The following is a 17,449-nucleotide window of genomic DNA, read 5'->3' as shown; positions in this document are numbered from 1 at the left end:
CTTCACATTATTAAAAACATACATTGGGCTGCTGGAGGTTTTACAGCGAGCTCAATAACAGAGCTTAGCGGAGTTTGGCAACTGTCCCAATTTGGCCTCTAAGACTCTCTGACTGCCTGTGTTGACTTTTTACCCATGACCTTTAACGCCCACCCACCAGATGACATATCGGAGAGCTCCGGCCGAGACACGCCGGCCAGCAGCTCCTCCCGCCTGGACCCGATGGAAGAGGAGGAGGAGGAGGAGGAGGAGGAAGGGAAAACTGGGAAGAAGAAGAAGAAGACCAAAGGGAAGAAGAAAGAGAAAAAGATCAGAGAAAAAGACAAGAAGAAGGCGGAGGACTCCGAGGACCAGGAGAGGAAGACGAAGAAGAAAGGGTTCGGGCTCTTGAGGTAGGTCACCACTCGCAAATTCTCTCTCTCTCTTCGGGTATTTCAGAACCTATGTTGATACAGGGTATAAGAGAGAGACTACTGATCCAGGATCACTTTAGCTTTTTAGATTACTATGAATTTGCTTTCACGAACAGGTGACCCAACGCCAGATCGGTACTGCTACTCCAGGACGCTCAAAATATATTCAGTCCCAGGTTTTATTAAAAGAAACAGTACCATGTTAAGTTTCTCATTTAGCCGACATTCTCACCGAGAGCGACTTCTATTGGCAATTAGGAATAATAGCCTTTCGTCAAAGGCCGTCAAAGTGTTTTTTCGCCTTGTCGGCTCAAGGATTCAAATCAGATCTTTGGTTTAGCAGCCTGATGCTCTCATCACTAGGCAACCTGACGGCCCTTTAACACTTTGAGGCAACCGCCCATTACACTTCGCCTGATGTCCTCAACCGACGTCGGCACCTGAAGCAAATCGCACAGATTGCACTAACCGCGAGCGCTCGCCCTTATCTCATCCCCATTTGCGGACGATTGCGATTCTCCGTAGCGGGTGGATTGCTATCGATCTATTGACGGCACTGACGTTGACTAGTGTTATCATTACACCGTAGATGTGCCAACATTTGAGATTCAATTACATTCATAGACGGCCACTATATTGGCCTATCGATTTTGGACCCCTCCGATAAGAATCCAATCGGCCAGCGTGTCATTGGTATGGTGGGGAGACCTACTGTATGCAGTTAACCCCAGCTTAATTCTGGTTGGACTCACACTGAGGCTTTCACTCAGTTGGTTTTTCAAGAAGGGTGGTTTTGTTGCGGGACGGAGGGGAAGCGGACAGGGAATCGGACACTGAATCTGACAAAGTGGCTTTGATTCCTCGGACCCCACATGGAAGACTTAACTGACAGTTCAGTGGCCTATTACAAATACTATTCATATTTTCATGATGTGATTATGAAATGGATTTCGCCGTCAGAAAAACCAAATAATGAAACTCCTTTGGATTTGATGAAAGCATATGATTTATTAGTCTGTAAAATTACTTCTAATTTGACTGTTTGTGTAATCAGGGCATTATCTAGTAACATGTAATATTGTGTGGGGGGGTATTTGTGTGTGGAAATGGATGGATGGATGAATAACGGCTCACTGGACATTGTGAATAACACATTTTTACATGGCCTCAAACTACACTCTACACCCTTTTCCTGGAGCTCTACTGTCCTGTAGGTCTTTAACCCCATTTGTGACTAACCTGAGTTAGCTTTTCATCCAGCTAATTATTTGAATCAGGTGTGCTAGAGTTGAAGAGAGAACCTACAGGCCAGTAGATCTCCAGGAACAGTGATGGGCAGTCCTGATGTAGAACATGAACGTACAGGCCAGTAGATCTCTAGGGAGAGGGATGGGCAGCCCTGCTGTAGAGCATGAACATACAGGCCAGTAGATCTCCAGGGACAGGGATGGGCAGCCCTGCTGTAGAGCATGAACGTACAGGCCAGTAGATCTCCAGGAACAGGGATGGGCAGTCCTGATGTAGAGCATGGACCTACAGGCCAGTAGATCTCCAGGGACAGGGATGGGCAGTCCTGTTATAGAGCATGAACCTACAGGCCAGTAGATCTCCAGGGACAGGGATGGGCAATCCTGCTCTACACTGTCAGATTAATATACTTTTTTCCTTTGACTACCATGAAGCAAAGCAGATGGCATCTTCCTCACTGTCCAAGTGCCCAGCCACTGATGTGTACAGGGATCTATCCGGCCAACCTGTCTTTGGCGCGCATCGCATTTTGGGTTTCTTCATGGAATTTTACATTGCTCACAAACTTCTTTTAACCAAAATGTTACAACCCAGTTAAATTTCAAATATATGACAGAAACTAAATTCATATCGAAAGAATGTTTTTTTAATAATATTATCAGCAGTTTGAGATCGGACCTTGTGCGCTGTGCCAAGTTTCAAGAACCACCTGAGTGTGTGATTCCAGCCAGGTGCCATTATAAGCACACGGAAAACCCGGAGTACAAGTGAAGGGCAGTGCACCACGCTCCCACTCCATTCTGTACTGGCCTCTGGCAGCAGTGAGCTCGGTTGACTGAGAACGATTACTTGATTAATGGGAAAGTTGTATACAGTAGCTCAGTGTCTGCATCCCCAGGTGAGCAACAGTAGCGGAGCTCGTGTTTTGATCCCCGGCTTGAAGCGTTTCGCTGGTAATGTTTCGTCTTCAGCACCATAGCCTTTTAGGCCTGCTGGATCTTTTGTTTGCGTAGGCGGGACCTGTATTACTGTGTTTGACTCACCAGTCCACAAGGCTTTTCTCTGAAACACTGACAGTGCCAGATGTGACTGGATTATTGTCATTCTTTCTTTTATTCTCTCTTACTCTATTCACTCTCTCTGAAAGGACAACAGTGTAAGTTGTGTGTTTTAAAAAAAGTAGGTAGTTCTTCCACTTTCATCTAAACCGCACACCCTCCCACAACCCGCTAAACATCTACAGTGGATATAAAACATCTACACACCCCTGTTAAAATGCCAGGTTCTTGTGATATAAAAGAATCAGACAAAGATGAATCATGCCAGAATTTTTTCTACCTTTAGTATGATCTACAACGTGAACAATTGAATTGAAAAACAACCTGAAATCCTTGAGGAAAAAACCAACAGAAAAACCCCACAATAACCTGGTTATGGGCAGACCTGCTGCTAGTTATTTAGCAGACACTCTTATCCAGAGCAAACTACACTGTAGTATTTCTAAATCATGCATTCTAAACAGTATGTAGTTGATGAGTACTCAGTATGCTAAGTCAGTGATAGGCAAGAGAGATTTTGTATGTGGCGTGTGTACATGTGAATCCAATGTAATGTGGGTTACTGAAGACTCCAGATATTTTTTTAAACCTGAGGTATCAACAAGTGTCACAGTTTTTTTGGGCTGGTCCCCCATTAAGAAAAATATGATTTCCGTATTAGGTTTAGGTCAGTAAGTGCATTTGGGCCTGGTGTTAGGCTTAGATTTAGGCTTTACGGCTTAGTGTTCAGTTTAGGTATTAGGGCTAGGTTAGGTTTAGAGATAACTGGGTTAGATTATCGTGGTTAAGGTTAGAGTTACGATTATGGTAAAGGTTAGGTTTTGGGTTAGTGGATAGGGATCATGGATTTCTGGGTATTGTGTCCCAAGAAGGATAGAAAAATGTGTGTGTGTGTGCATGGGCACAGGGTTTTCTACCACTGCATGGTCTCTCTCCGTCACCCTCCCCCACCTCTTCTGCCTGTCACTCAGACTCTCCGGGTGGCTGTCACCAAGGCCCTCGCTGTGACAGGCAGAAGGGACACGGCCATCCCCGCCACTGCTGCCAATTTGGAGACATGAAAGCTGGCGCTCTGATCCGCTGTTTACAAAATCCCCCCCTGCGCACGCTTCGATCATCTCCCCCACCCTTCCCGGAGCCGGATGAAATCCGACAGGGAACCAAGCCAATTAGCCGTGCCCGTTCCGGCCCCTTCTCTCATCCCCATTGACGAGCCCAGTGTGTGGTCCTGAACGATGGCCGCCGTAGATGGACCACACCCTTGTCAATCCCGTAAATCCCCTCAAGAAAGGCTTCATGCCGATTCTCCTGCCGACTCCCCAGGTGTAAACTCACACACTCTTTCTCACCAATGTAATGAATGACAAATCCCCTCTGAACTTTACACCGCTCTTTTGCTTTCACATACGTGAAGCGTAGTGTGCAGGAGTCCACTTTCTGGAGTTGGGTGGCGAATTTGAGTTAAAGTCCTTAGGTCTTGTAAAGTACACTTGAGCAATGCTGAAGTTGTAAGGCGCATTTAGATTTGTTTACTCGTGTGTTCGCCAACTTGACGTTAAGCTGCGATGGGCCGACGCAGAGATCTTTAAAAAAACAAACACGTTTTTTGGTCTCGAGCGCTAATGTCGTTAGCGAAGTTTTTCATGGTCTGTCACGTCACGGTTTACCGTTGATGCTTTGAAGGGCGGCTGCTCTTTTGTCCTACCAGAATTGTCAACCTCCCCTTTTCACCTGCCAGGTTGTCTTTGTGCCTGTGTGGCTTTGTGCGTACCACCGTTCGTTTTCCACACGCCAAGCTAGTGAAATTATAGAGAAGAGATATGTCTGTGCCTGTTTCCCTTATGGATAGCCCTGCTCACTTTATTTAATTTATTTGTTTTATTTATTTGTTTATTCTTCCTCCTTCCCTCCCTCCCCTTTTCCTCTTCAATTTCCTGTTAAACAGCATGTAAAAATGAGGCAGTGGGTTATGTAGGAATTGTCCAAAGACACTGGAGATCAATAGACCCCACAGACACAAGCTTTATCAGTGTTTCAAACTAATGGAAACCGCAATCATGGAAATACAGATGCACTCCCGTTTGCTTTAATGGGATTTTGGATGTGTGTTTGGGATAATTGGTTATTGCATGTCATTGTAGGAGTCATTTTCAGAACTACATTGTAAACAACAAAATCTTTGTTCTCAAGGTTGTCCCGCCACTCACCCCGCGGGTTAAATTATTTACTTAGAACTCGTTTAATTTGGATTCCTTTGGATTTTTTGGGAATGTTGATTTCAAAACCAGTCCAATTTCCTTTTGCAAACACCACCAAACTGTGTACGGTAAAGTAGTGTGAATCCTATATCCTAGATTTCCGGCATTGGCACTTATCTAATGTATAACCTTTCTATGGACATAAACAGCAGCTCGCACTATCGTGGTCCACAGCCCCGGAAAAGAAACAAATTATCTATTTTTTTTTCTATTTTGGACTGCTTCCTGAAATGATTTTTCTCAATTACTTGTTGCCGTGGTGACCTGTCAATCAAGCATTAGAGGGATTTTGGGAGAGAAAAACATTTGAAAAATGTAAAAGAAAGAAAATCCTCTCTGCATATAAATCAACTGCTAAACCCTTGTCTGGACGAACGGTCTTCTTCTCTTGTCCTGTTATTTTTCCTCTTCCTCAGTCCTTTATAATTTTTTCAGAGGGGGTTTATCCTAGGAATATACCTTAGTAGGACATTGCTGACCTGTCGAGGAGTTTGGACCTCTTAATGTTACTACTTATGTTTTTGCCAGTCAAATAAAAGAGAGTTTTCAAGCGCCATTCAAGATCACTTGTCCGATGATGGATGACAAGACAACGTATGTTAAGATAAATGACTCAAAGGATGACGTTACGGACCTCTGGATGCTTCAGGCACATGAAAATGTCTAGACAAAAAATACGCAGGTCATCCTCTGATATGTTTACCATCGACCAATGAATGCAGCTAATTGAGCCATCAGGAAGTTGTCTCCTGGTCATTTGATCTTCAGCAGCCAACTTCAAAGGTGAATCCAGACTGATGGATCTACAAATTGACTCGCTTGAAGAATTTCTACTCTGTGTTTTCTGTAGATCTGTCAACAAATTGACCAATCACGCATCATCATTTTGATGCTTTCGACCATTGGGGCCTGGAGCACATCTATGATTTGTAGAGAGATTTTGTAGCAGTTCAGAAGAATTTCAAGCCATCAGGATTCAGGAAGTTATCTCTATAGCTGTCTTTATCCAGAAAACCCAGTAGGTTTATTTGAGCCATCAGGAAGTCATCTCCTTTTCCCAGTCATCTGATCTCATTGCTTCAGGCCACTCGCTCCATCTTCATCCAGCAAACGAGGGGCGCCAGGAAGCGATTACACTGCTTGCAATGGCTGCCGTCCCGCCATCAAGCGGAGTGTGATGGATGGGCTTCCTCCGCCATTAGGTGTCTGCAGGCTGTCTGTCTGTCCCGGGCCTCCTGTGTGTGACATTCCTCCCTCCCAGGAAAAGGTCAAGTGGTCCTTATTAGGTCTAAGGAAGGAGTGGTCACACTACCTATTACCCAAACCACCTCCACAGGGCGGGCAAATAGTTGTGAAGAAGGGAGCTGTGGATATGGAGGGTCCCATGAAACTGTTGACGAACTTCAGTCACCTAAGCCTTTGTTCCCTGGCCTTTACTACACTCTATTCTAATATTGAAATGCTCTGCACTTTTTGACCTGGTGATGGTCTGTGTCTCTCTTTCTGTGTTTGTCTGCCATTTCTTTGTCTTTTTGGGTGCATTATTTTTGTTGGTTGTCTGCCATGGTCGTAGATTTTTTCTTTTCCCGCTCCACAAAGGGTTAACCGCCGCTCAGGGTCCATGTTGCTCCTCCAGATACGTGGGAGGGCCTTTATCAGTTTGTACCTGGCAGTTTCCTGTAGTGAGTATGAGTGAGCGAGGCGAGCCACTGAAGAAAAGTTAACAGTCTGGATGAAGTCATGGTAGGTTGCTGTCAGGTTGTCAGTAGCATGGTGAAAAATAAACCTTAAAATCAAGTTATGACATTACACTTTTGGGTATTATTGTTCAGAATGAAGATTTCACTAACAGTAAAGACTCTTTTTTTAGCTATTTTAGCTGAAAACCTTGTTTTTACTTTGTGACTGTGAGAATGTTTTAATAATAATGTCACCCCAACTATTCAACATTAGCTAAGCCTTCGCAAATAGGTTACTTCAATGTGTTTTAGATGACCGCAGTGTGAATGGCAGTCAAAATATTATAATTTTTTTCATAAGGACATTCTTTACAAAAATCAAAAGCATGAGTAGATGTCTGACTTTCCATTGTTAGCTAGCTATTGTAAACATACCTGATAATGATTCTCACAGAAAATGTCGAAAAATTATTGTATTTGTTAATGACATAAAATACAAAAATCTTACTGTGATTGCACACTGCGAATAAACCCAAACGTGTTTATTTTGTACTTTTTGTATGTTTAAAAAAAATATGTTTGCCCTGTACTATGCTGTGTCGGGTGTGGGTGAAGGTAAGCTATTGTCTTGTCATGCTTTTAGAGACAGTCCAGGAGTATCGATAGGATGGCTTAAAATGTCCCCACCAAAGTTCAAACCTACTCCCTTTGTTCTTATCACCCACTTGTAACTCATTTCTTCAGGGTCTGAATCCCTAACACCTAGAAGTGGTTTTGACAGAAGAACTCAGCTGAGACGGTTTGGTTAGTCAGTCTCATCTATACACAACCTCTCCATCATTGCTGTTGGTTGTCCTGGACTCGACCTGGAATAATGACTGTCTCGGAACAGGATTAACGGGCTCGCATACACGGGGGGGGGGGGGGGGGGGGGGGGGGGGGGTATAGCCCTTTATCACGTCTGGGAAAACAGGACGTGTCAGCAGCTCATCAAATATTCATTTATTTAATTTAAAAATTTGAAGTGCGAAAAGAAGTCAAGCCAAATTTCCTGGAGCAAGTGCTTTGTGTCTGAATCGTTAAAATATGCTAGAAATCATCAGAAACGCTAAACAATTAGAAGAAAACCCATTTTTCACCAATCGCCCTTGGGGGACTGTAGCATCTCTCAGTTTGACAGAAAAGAGAGACCAGACCCCCCCTGCCTGATTTCTCTTCTCCTTCCTCTCACGCCTCACTCAGCTGAGCAGTCTGATTGACGCCTCATTACATCCTTGATGGCGCGGACTATGATTAAGACGTGTACACACTCCTTCAAGTTTCATTTCAATCACACACACACACACACACACACACACACTTTTCTCTTACTAATGAAGGCACTCACGAAAACATTTTAACGCAACAATCTCAACAATCAGAACTCACCTTGGACCCATCCCTCTTTCTTCAATGCAGTTAGAGCATCTGCCCGGTAGCCTAAAATGTTGGCATATTGAATCCCGGCGCCAATGAGGTGCTGCCCTTGAGCAAGACAATTGATGCCAAATCCCTAAGGCATTCACTGTGGCATCTCCCAGCACAGTCTCCAATTTAGAGTGGTTCTGTTAAATGCAGAAGCCGAATCTCGGTTGGACCTTTTTTGAGCTAACTGACAAACATCCCTGATCCATTTCCATTGCAGTGATTTTGCACACATTCTCAACCAGAGCGACTTTGCTCTCTCTGCCCCCCCCCCCCAATCTTTCTCCATCTTTCTCTTATTTCTGCTCCCTGTTTTTTCCATGGGTCTTCTTCTGTTCCCTATTACCAATTCCTCCCTCAAACATCTTGGTGTTCATGATCCTACAGCATTTTCGTGTTACTAATCTCTTATACAGGAACCTCCGATGGAATCTTCGCTGTCTGGCTCCGACATCGGGAAACCAATAGATCCGTAACGACCCATGGATTTTTAGGCCTACAGCTAAACTAAACGTGGTTTCACTCGTAGCTCCTTCCAGCCTCTGCTTTATTGGAATAATCCAAATCGACTTGACAGCAGCGTCTGTCCTCACAGCAATAAATTCATCCGGGTGTGTGTGTGTTTTTGATCTATCTGGTCCTCTGACTCTTAATATGAAGCATTAATGGGAGGCGATTTAGCCCAAATTGCCGCTGCCTGCTTCAGTATGCATATGTAGGAAAGAAGATAAATGGATTTAATTATGCCCAGTGGGGATAACGAGAGACTGCTTTAATTATTCAAAGGGAGGCGGGGCTTTCGGCTGCAAAGGAGCTGTGATTTCCTGGTCTTGCTGTCAATCATAGAGAAAGGGGGAGAGACCGAAAGGGGGCTCGTTCTCTGTATTTTTAGAGTAAATGGAGTTACGTTAAATGACCCTCTGCTTTTTAGAAAAATCTTTTGTTCTTTCTAAAGACACTTGTGAACTTCTAGTTCCAAAACTGTCTGCATTTACCATTCCGCTGCAGTATTCCTGTGTGCCGCCTCAGAAAAACACCAGCGCCCAACCTGCTACATTACAAACATACATGTTCATTTATCTCACCCTCTAACTTCCACGTCCATCTCTGAAGTACCTGGCAGCAGACAAACCCAGCAACCAGATCACTGTGATAACATTTAGATACTGTGGGTTATTTATCCCTTTCCCCTTCTGTCTCTCTCTGCCCCCCCCCCCCCCCCCCCCCCCCCCCCCCCCCCCCACTCTGGGAGCCTCACTGTTGCTTCTGTATATTCCTAAGCTTCTTATTGTCACCAACCGTGCCATATTTTCATGGAAGCTTTGGCTCAGCCCTCCTTCTCGTTTACTCTCTCATTCTCCCTCCATCTCGTTTTTTTCCCTCTCTCTCATTCTCTCCCTTTTTCTGGTGCTCAAAGGCAGATTAATATTCAACTGGCTTTATTCCACTGACGACGGGCAATCATGTGCGTGGCTGTGGGAAGCATAGCAAGCCAGGAGGCAACAAAAAGTGAATAACAGGTTTCAACTGATCCCGTCTAAGCATGTGCGCATGTGTCAATGCGACTGGATATGTTCGGATGCAGGCCCTTATTTGTAGATATCCTTTTTCGGCTAAATCTACTATATTGTGTGCATTCGCTCTACAGTGCGATAGAGCTTCAGCAACAACAGTATGCTAATATTATTTGCAAATGGCAAACAAACGTCTTGAACACCAGATGCACAGTCCCAGGTATAAGCCTCCGGTATAAGCCTCATTCATTTCCAACATGAAAGCGGCAAGACCGACATCAATGATCTTCCATTTGACAGACAGCCTGTAAACCGTCTCCTGGTGCTGCCGCTCTGCAGACTGACTGCCTGGTTAAAGACTGAACGCTTGCTTAGACTGAACAGCTGTTTCGCTACTAGCTTGAGCCTCTCCCTGTTATTTACCAACTGTTTTTATTAGCTTAGGGATCCGAACCCAGTCACTTTTTGGTTACGGGTCCAAAGCGCTATTTACTAGGCCGCGCAAGGAAACAGTAGGCCATTTAGGTTGCGTTGTTTTTTTTCTCAACACTGTTCGTATCAAATGAAGCATAGAACTGGTAAACATCTTATATGGAAAAGGAAAAAAGTATATTGTCCTGAAATGGAAACCGCATTTCTATTGTATCGCTAGTACACATAAAAAGCTGTTATGTTGTATAGTTTGCGCAGAAACTTGTAAATAGGCTTTACAGGATGCTTCCTCTCTGGCTTTCTCTACCCTCCCCTTCACCTCTCTCTTTATGTCTTCCGCCCCCCCATCCTACCTCTGTTCCTCCTTCCTTCCCTCCGTCCCTCCCTCCCTCCCTCCCTCCCTCCCTCCCTCCCTTGGGAGCCAATTCCACAGGTCGCGGGGCAGTGACATCACCCAGGCAGTCTGTGATCTCAGTGTTCTAAACCTGATTAGAAAGCAGACCCAATCCCTTCCTTCATGTCCCCACATCTCCCAGCCACATCCTCAGAATGTCATGTAACGAGCATGGGAAAAGCTGCTGGGCGAGGTGATTAGGCTGATGAGTAAAGATGCCCATCCTGCAAATGTGTATTTTTTTTCCTGGGACTGTTTGGAAATGACAGTTACATGCAAGCAAACTGAATTTGGCCAATCAAACGCCTGTTTTTGATCAAATTAGCATCTCTAAAAAGTAACTACATCTAGTCAACTTCAGAATGCTCTATAGGCTTTGAAATTGTGTGATTTAATGTAGTGACTGGGCTATTATGGATATATTTTGACAAAAGTAATGAAAATCGTAGCCTTTTTAAATGGACATACTCATATTAAATTACCAAAAAAAATACCATTTTAAAATTGGTAATTAGATGCCCAGATTTCATACCATTGGGGGGGCCTGGCCTTCATTCCCTAACAGGAAGAGTGTCACCGTCTGCGACTTTGGCACACCAGCGGTGGCAAGCTAATGATGACAGTGTTATGCTAATGATGGTTCCATTTGACCTCTTGTAGCAGTAGGACCACATTAAACCATGACACCAGTGACCCTGTAACCCGAAGATCCATCTTTAAACTCATTGAAAAAGTAATGCAGTTCTATATGAGGCAAATGTAGTGTGTTGTTATATTAAACTCTTTCTGTGACTGTGGTTCCCTATGGGCAGTATGGTGGCCATCTGTGTTAATTAATGGGGTTTTTCTTTCAGTGCTCCCAGGTCAGCAGGAAATGACAGTGAGTATGTTTGCAAGTGGACCAATAATTCAATGTTAAACTCATTATGGCAATAGGTAGACTATCGCATTGTAAGGCCATCATCAAATTCAACATACGCCAATTCAAACCACTGGTTATCTTAGCAATCTTTCAAATCATTGGTCAATGTTATCAGTGTACCAGCAAGCCTCCTTATTGCACTGGAATAACCTTGTTACTTGCCTTTACCTGCCCCGCAACCATTTGAAGTTGGCCTAAGTGGCAGCCACTGTATCATTCTCTGCGGGTGACTTTTTCATATAATGCGCATGAACACACCAACCTCAGAAAAGGCTAAATGTGTGAAATACTACATGTATTTAATGTAGTGCAAAAATGTCCTCTCTGTACACCAGTCCCTTTTGCTTGTCAATTTTCTTAACATTATTTGACAACACTTTATTAACATAATTCCCTAATAATAACTTAAGTGCCCCCCGTAATTAACCATTCTATGAAACTGTTCAAGAAAAACCTCCCAGACTCCTAATAATTCCATCTAGCTACTAACATTATATTTGTAACTTCCCAAATTCTCCTGAGTATTTCATACAATACATTTACTGCAGACATAGTTACATTTCTCTGACCTCACTTGCTTGCTTAATACCCCAAACATCGGTTGCAGGACATTGTTGCTCTGCTCAGATACTTATGCAATAGTAAACTGCATGCGATGCTAAACTGCACTCAGTTTGGTAAAAAAATAAATAATATATACAGTTTTTCTGTGGTGGTGCGTCACAAATTAGCAGCGGCAGAGCACTGGGGAACATCCAGTCGAGCCTGAGCCAGCCATTTCATAACACGAAAGAGAAGCAAACCGGCTAGCATCCTTCCATAAGCTAGCTAGCTACTGTCGCATTAGAAAAACTTTCACAATTTGTACGTTGGGTTACACATCTCAGAATGTTCATATTCTTCATTTTGGGTGTAATGTCTGCCAAGTTATATCAGGGTTTAAAAGTGGTTTAAAAGTTATGAGTTTAAAAAGTGGAAGAAATAGTTTACACATACAATTATTTTATGTGTAGAAATTGCAGGGCAAAAATAACATGGACACTGGGTTAGAATTTTATTTCATTGTCAGTTTTCGGCATTTATCAAAGATCATCTTGCCTGATTTCAAATATTGTCCATATTAATTAAGAGGACATTTTTAGAGGAATCATTTTTGCAAGAATTTAGCTGTGAGAAAGTAGAGCCTTGTTTCCTATTTAAATGGAAATGCTGGAAGGAGAAAAAAATGACACCACTAGATTGAAGTCTAAAGACAGATAGGACTGCAAATCTGACCTCCAATTAAATCTCCTACTACTAGAATTTATAATAGCTTCAGCATTTGCCTGATTGTTTTCCGGAAAAGAATAGGGATACTGTAACTGTGAGGAAAAGGAGAGAGATACTGAGAGAGAGAGAGAGAAGGGGAGGTTAGGTAAAGGCTGTGAGAAATAAGAATAATGGGGGAAGAGGTTTGCTCTTTCCCCATGCAGGGTACATCTGTCTAATTGGAAGTGTTTCTCTCTCGCGCTCTGCCTGTAACACTCCTGAACAGACAGCAGTTGGAAGAGGCAGTCTGATTCATGCACACATAATGATGAGGCCAGCTGTGGGCCTCCACGCACGTACGTACACACCCAATCCTTCATTATGCTCTGTGTGAACGAGAACACCAGCCAGTCTGCCAAACGACGCCACCCGGTTCTCTTCTCCCACAGCGATGGCAGCCTGACAGTGTCAATGTAGTCGGTGAAACAGATACCGCTGCCAATGCCCCTCAGAACCGCACGGCCCATTCACTTCACCGAATGTCTGCAGGTCACAGGTTAGGCAATACTAGGGTGGTTGGCCTTGGACGAAGCGTTTGAATGCTAACGTGAGCGCTTTCACTCTTAAAGGTGTTACGATCCATCGTTTTGTTTGGTTTCAATCTCCTGCGAGGACACACAGCCGTCTCACAATGCAGTTGTAGCCCTGAACGTGCGCGCCTGAATCAAGCAGTCAAGGGCTTGATTAGTTGACGAGCTGATTGAGGTGGGCAAGCTCTGGTTTACATCTACTACATGGAATGGCTGGGGGACCCCTGGAGTATTTGAACCATTGGAAGTAGGCTTGTGTGGATTAAATAATGTCATTCAGATTTATTCCAGATTTAATTCAGCATTGAGTGGCGTTCGCCTGCCAGTGAATTAAGGATCTCAGTGTAGTTGTGCTAATATCGGATCAAGTCCTCCCGTCCCGTAATGATGTGATTCATTATGATTTGAAATGGCCAAATTACTTTGAAACACTTTTATGGCTCAGAGCGAATCCTTCGTCACCTGCGAATGTACAAAAGCTAACATGGTCTAATACATCCGGGGTAGTTCCGTTTCAATCTGGCAACCCGGGGCCAGTGCAATGATCAGAGGCTGATTTGACAGTGTCATCCTCTGTGCTATTCCATCAGGGTTGCCATTCACACCGTGTCCCTCCCTGGGCTGTAATGAGAAGAATCAGTGACAGGCCCGCGTCGCTAATGAGCTACACACACGTCAGATTGATCTCAGCTTGGCGCTGACACACTCACACGCACCATTCAGCCCATGTAAAACCAGAACTACTAGTCAGTCTGCAACGTCATGGCCCTCTCCCTGTTCTTAGAGAGCTACCCCCCTGTAGGTTTGAACTCCAACCCTGTTCTTAGAGAGCTACCCCCCTGTAGGTTTGAACGCCAACCCTGTTCTTAGAGAGCTACCCCCCTGTAGGTTTGAACTCCAACCCTGTTCCTAGAGATCTACCTGTCAATAGAGATGTCACAATTCCTTAGTCTACAACGTGTCACAACGGTGCTTTTGTTCTGCAATGATAGATTTCTATCTGAAGCACCCCCCCACCACCACCACCACCAATTAGAAAGAGCTGTGGCAGGTTTGCCCTCAGGCCAAGCCCCAGAAAACACATCTCTATAAGACGGGGGAGCCTCTAGCTGATTGGAAGCCATTGTGTTCTACATAATATATTTCTATCTGATCTAATGATTCCTAAGCAGGGCCCAGAGGAAGGGGTTGTAGCAGATTTACCCTGAGGCCCCTGGAAACACAGGGCTATAAAACTTGACGCCCCCTGATCGGAACCCATTGCGTTGCATGGAGAACTAAACCAAACCGTCTGTCTCTGTCTGGCTGTCAAGGCCAATGGGGGAATCTTTCCCGACTCAGAGGCAGTTAAAAGACAATGCAAGTTGAGGCTATCCCTTCATATGCTTAAGATCTATGTATGATTCAGCACCGTGCCTGGAAGGCAAGAGATACTTTTTATTCACAACATGTGCTCCTGATCTAAGATCAGGTCTCACTTTTTAAACACAAACTGTTAAAAGATCCAGTCTTAAATCCTATTCTGAAATGCTTTCGGGAGTATGGTTTCTGATTTACAATCTCTTATTCCAGTTGGAAACTGATCCAGGCCTGTCATGTCAAGTGAACGAACATTGGCCAATCAGCAACTCAAATTAATCAATTAACTAGAAAAAGGAGACAATCAAACCAAGTCTTTCAGGGGTCAGAGAAGTCAGTTGAACATTTGGAATGGGAGAGATTGAAATGATCCTAGATCTGTACCAGAGTGATGAATGTGCTCCCTGGCCTCTTGTCTGTCAGACATGAAGGCCTGTATTGAATAACTATTGGAACACAGTCATGCATCGCCTAAACCTCTTCAATACACCTGATGCATGAACAAACACTAGCGGATGATCACGAGGTCATCATGTCCCTTTTAACCACTGTTCTCTCAGGGAAATATCCAAATGAACAGGTGTAGTAGGTGTATTTGCATACCGGTTTTACAGTTATTATTCCCTGTGGGATCGAAAAACAAGACCAGCGAAAGCACGCCAGGACGCCACCATGGTGACAAAGTGTTGTTTGTGGGTTAATTTCAGGGTTTTTGGGTTAGAATTAGGTGAAGTTAAGGATAAGGGGTTAGGGACAGTAGGCTTTGGGTTTGAATGGGCCAAAGATGGTAAAACGGGTATGTGTGTGAGGCTGCACAGTGAGAGGCACTCTTGTCCTTGCTGTAATTTGGAGCTGCTACCTTTTGCGTGTGGCCATCGGTGGAGTATGTAACAATGTGTACGTGTGTTGCTGGGTCCGTGTGTACTCAGTGCTAAGCAGTTTCATGCGTTGCTGCGGGAACTGGACTCTGCTGCGTGGTTCACAACACAAGTCCCCCCCTGGTCGGTCCTCATCTTCCAATCTGTCTTTGTACGTTGCGCTACAGTGGAAATAAATTCCTTCGTAATTTCTTGCCGCGGCTTTGACTTTGCGAACTGCCACACTGTTTGGAAGCGTGAATAGAAATAATAACATCACCCCCAACCCCACCCCCCCCCCAGGTTTGGCAAGAAAAAGGAGGAGAGGAGCAAGGCCGATGCGAAGGCTGCCAAGCTGAAGCTGGAGGCTCTGAGCGAGGAGGAGCTGGACAACGTCGAGAGAATGAGGTGAGAGCGTGTCGTCCTTGGGCTGATGTCTGTGTCTGCCTGTGTTTGTGTGTTTGTGTGTGTTCATATTGACCTTCCGCCCTCCATCATTTACGCACCTCTCTCTAACATCCATTAACATACATAATGCGGTACATTTTTGCTCCGGTCGACTTACTGTGAGTTTGACTTCCTCGTGACAGACGTGAGCCCCGCTACATGGAGGTGCCAGAAGGCCACATGACCCCCGACCCCCTGCCACCCGACTTGGAGGACGACGAACAGGACCCTAACTACGCCCGTATCAACAACTTCCGGGATCCCCCCAAGGGCCCCTCACCCTCCTACCTCAGCCGCACCCCCTCCCCTCAGCAGGCCCTCAGGGGCCCGCCCCCACCGCCGCACGGACGCCAGCCCCCGGCCGAAGACATGGAGGGCCTTTACGCCAAGGTCAACAAGCCGCGAGCCCCGCCCTCAATGTCAGCGTCCCAGTTTCAGCCCGCGCAAAACGACAGGTGAGTGGTTGTTCCATACTACTGTTAGTGAATGCAAAGATATTGCCCCCACCCCCGAGTGGCCCTGTGGTTAAAGTCCGTGCCTTGTGGCATGTTGTCCGGTGGGATGACTGATAAAGTTGACATTTGTCGTCACAGACCACTGACTCCAGTTCGGTAGGTTTGTGCTCCGGCAAGCTCAGCCGTGGCCACCCGCTCTTTTCCAGTGCGTGTTTGCTGGCAGTCTGTGTGATTTCAAATAGGTACTACGGCAAACCTTAGGGTGAGTGTTTAGGATCTGCGGACCCTCAAACTCTGCCCATGAGCGAACACAGATTGTACGTAGTTTGCACTGACATCAACATCTTTTAAAAGGGTGCTGTTGTTTTCTCCAAGTCGCAGGAGACTGTTGTAAATGGGAGACTGTGGGAGAAAGATATGGAGGGAGAGTGACGGGACGGATGGATGGATGGGGGAGAAAACAAAGACTGATGGAGAGAGCCAGACCCATACAGGGAACTTGAGAGGCTGAGGAAGGGGACAGGAGAGGAAGGGAACGACTGCTAGGAAGGGAATGAGCCATACCGAAAACCGGGGGATAATTAGCCACAGTCTAGCAGCTCGACAGATCAGTTTGACTCCTCCGCCCGTGTCTGCTCCACTCTCCCCTAACTGGCTGTTGAATTTCTCTCCCATTCTCCTCCTTTTCTCTGCCTCTGTCTTTCCATCGCTTCGGTCTGTCTTTCTCTGTCTTTCTCCCTCTTTTCTGTCCGTTTCCCTCTCGTCTGTCTTTCTCTCTCTTTCTCCCTCTTTTCTGTCCGTTTCCCTCTCGTCTGTCTTTCTCTCTCTTTCTCCCTCTTTTCTGTCCGTTTCCCTCTCGTCTGTCTTTCTCTGGCTCGGCCTCTGTCACTCTATTCTGTCTTTCTCGCTCCCTCTCCCTTTCGCTATTTTGGTGTCATCTCTTAGCCTCTCCCTCTTTCTCGATCTTTGGACGCTTGCCATTTTATTGATGTCTGACGGATGAGTAATAAGAGCGAGCCCCAGCGTAAGACGATCTAGTTCCCGTCTGGATGGAATTGTCAGGGGTTGGCATCGTTATCCTTCATTCACTTCCCACAGTCATTGTCTCCTG

The 17,449-nt window shown here is 45.1% G+C and overlaps 1 protein-coding gene across 4 annotated transcripts in view; it reads left to right on the top strand.

Annotated features, from left to right (window-relative positions):
• The window catches only part of LOC109614608 (partitioning defective 3 homolog B), a 138,104-nt gene that overhangs the window by 91,387 nt on the left and 29,268 nt on the right, over nucleotides 1–17,449 (top strand). For all 4 annotated transcript variants that reach the window (XM_029116575.2, XM_029116574.2, XM_029116577.2 and 1 more), the window contains 3 exons: nucleotides 161–392; nucleotides 15,740–15,844; nucleotides 16,027–16,338. In XM_029116575.2, coding sequence (XP_028972408.2) covers nucleotides 161–392; nucleotides 15,740–15,844; nucleotides 16,027–16,338 — 649 coding nt within the window. The remainder of the gene's footprint in view (nucleotides 1–160; nucleotides 393–15,739; nucleotides 15,845–16,026; nucleotides 16,339–17,449) is intronic.

The sequence above is a fragment of the Esox lucius genome, chromosome 22 (assembly GCF_011004845.1).
Source record: "Esox lucius isolate fEsoLuc1 chromosome 22, fEsoLuc1.pri, whole genome shotgun sequence".
In the NCBI taxonomy this organism is placed as follows: Eukaryota; Metazoa; Chordata; class Actinopteri; order Esociformes; family Esocidae; genus Esox; species Esox lucius.
The sequence above is the reverse complement of the archived record's forward strand: the minus strand, read 5'-3'. Positions and strand labels throughout refer to the sequence as shown.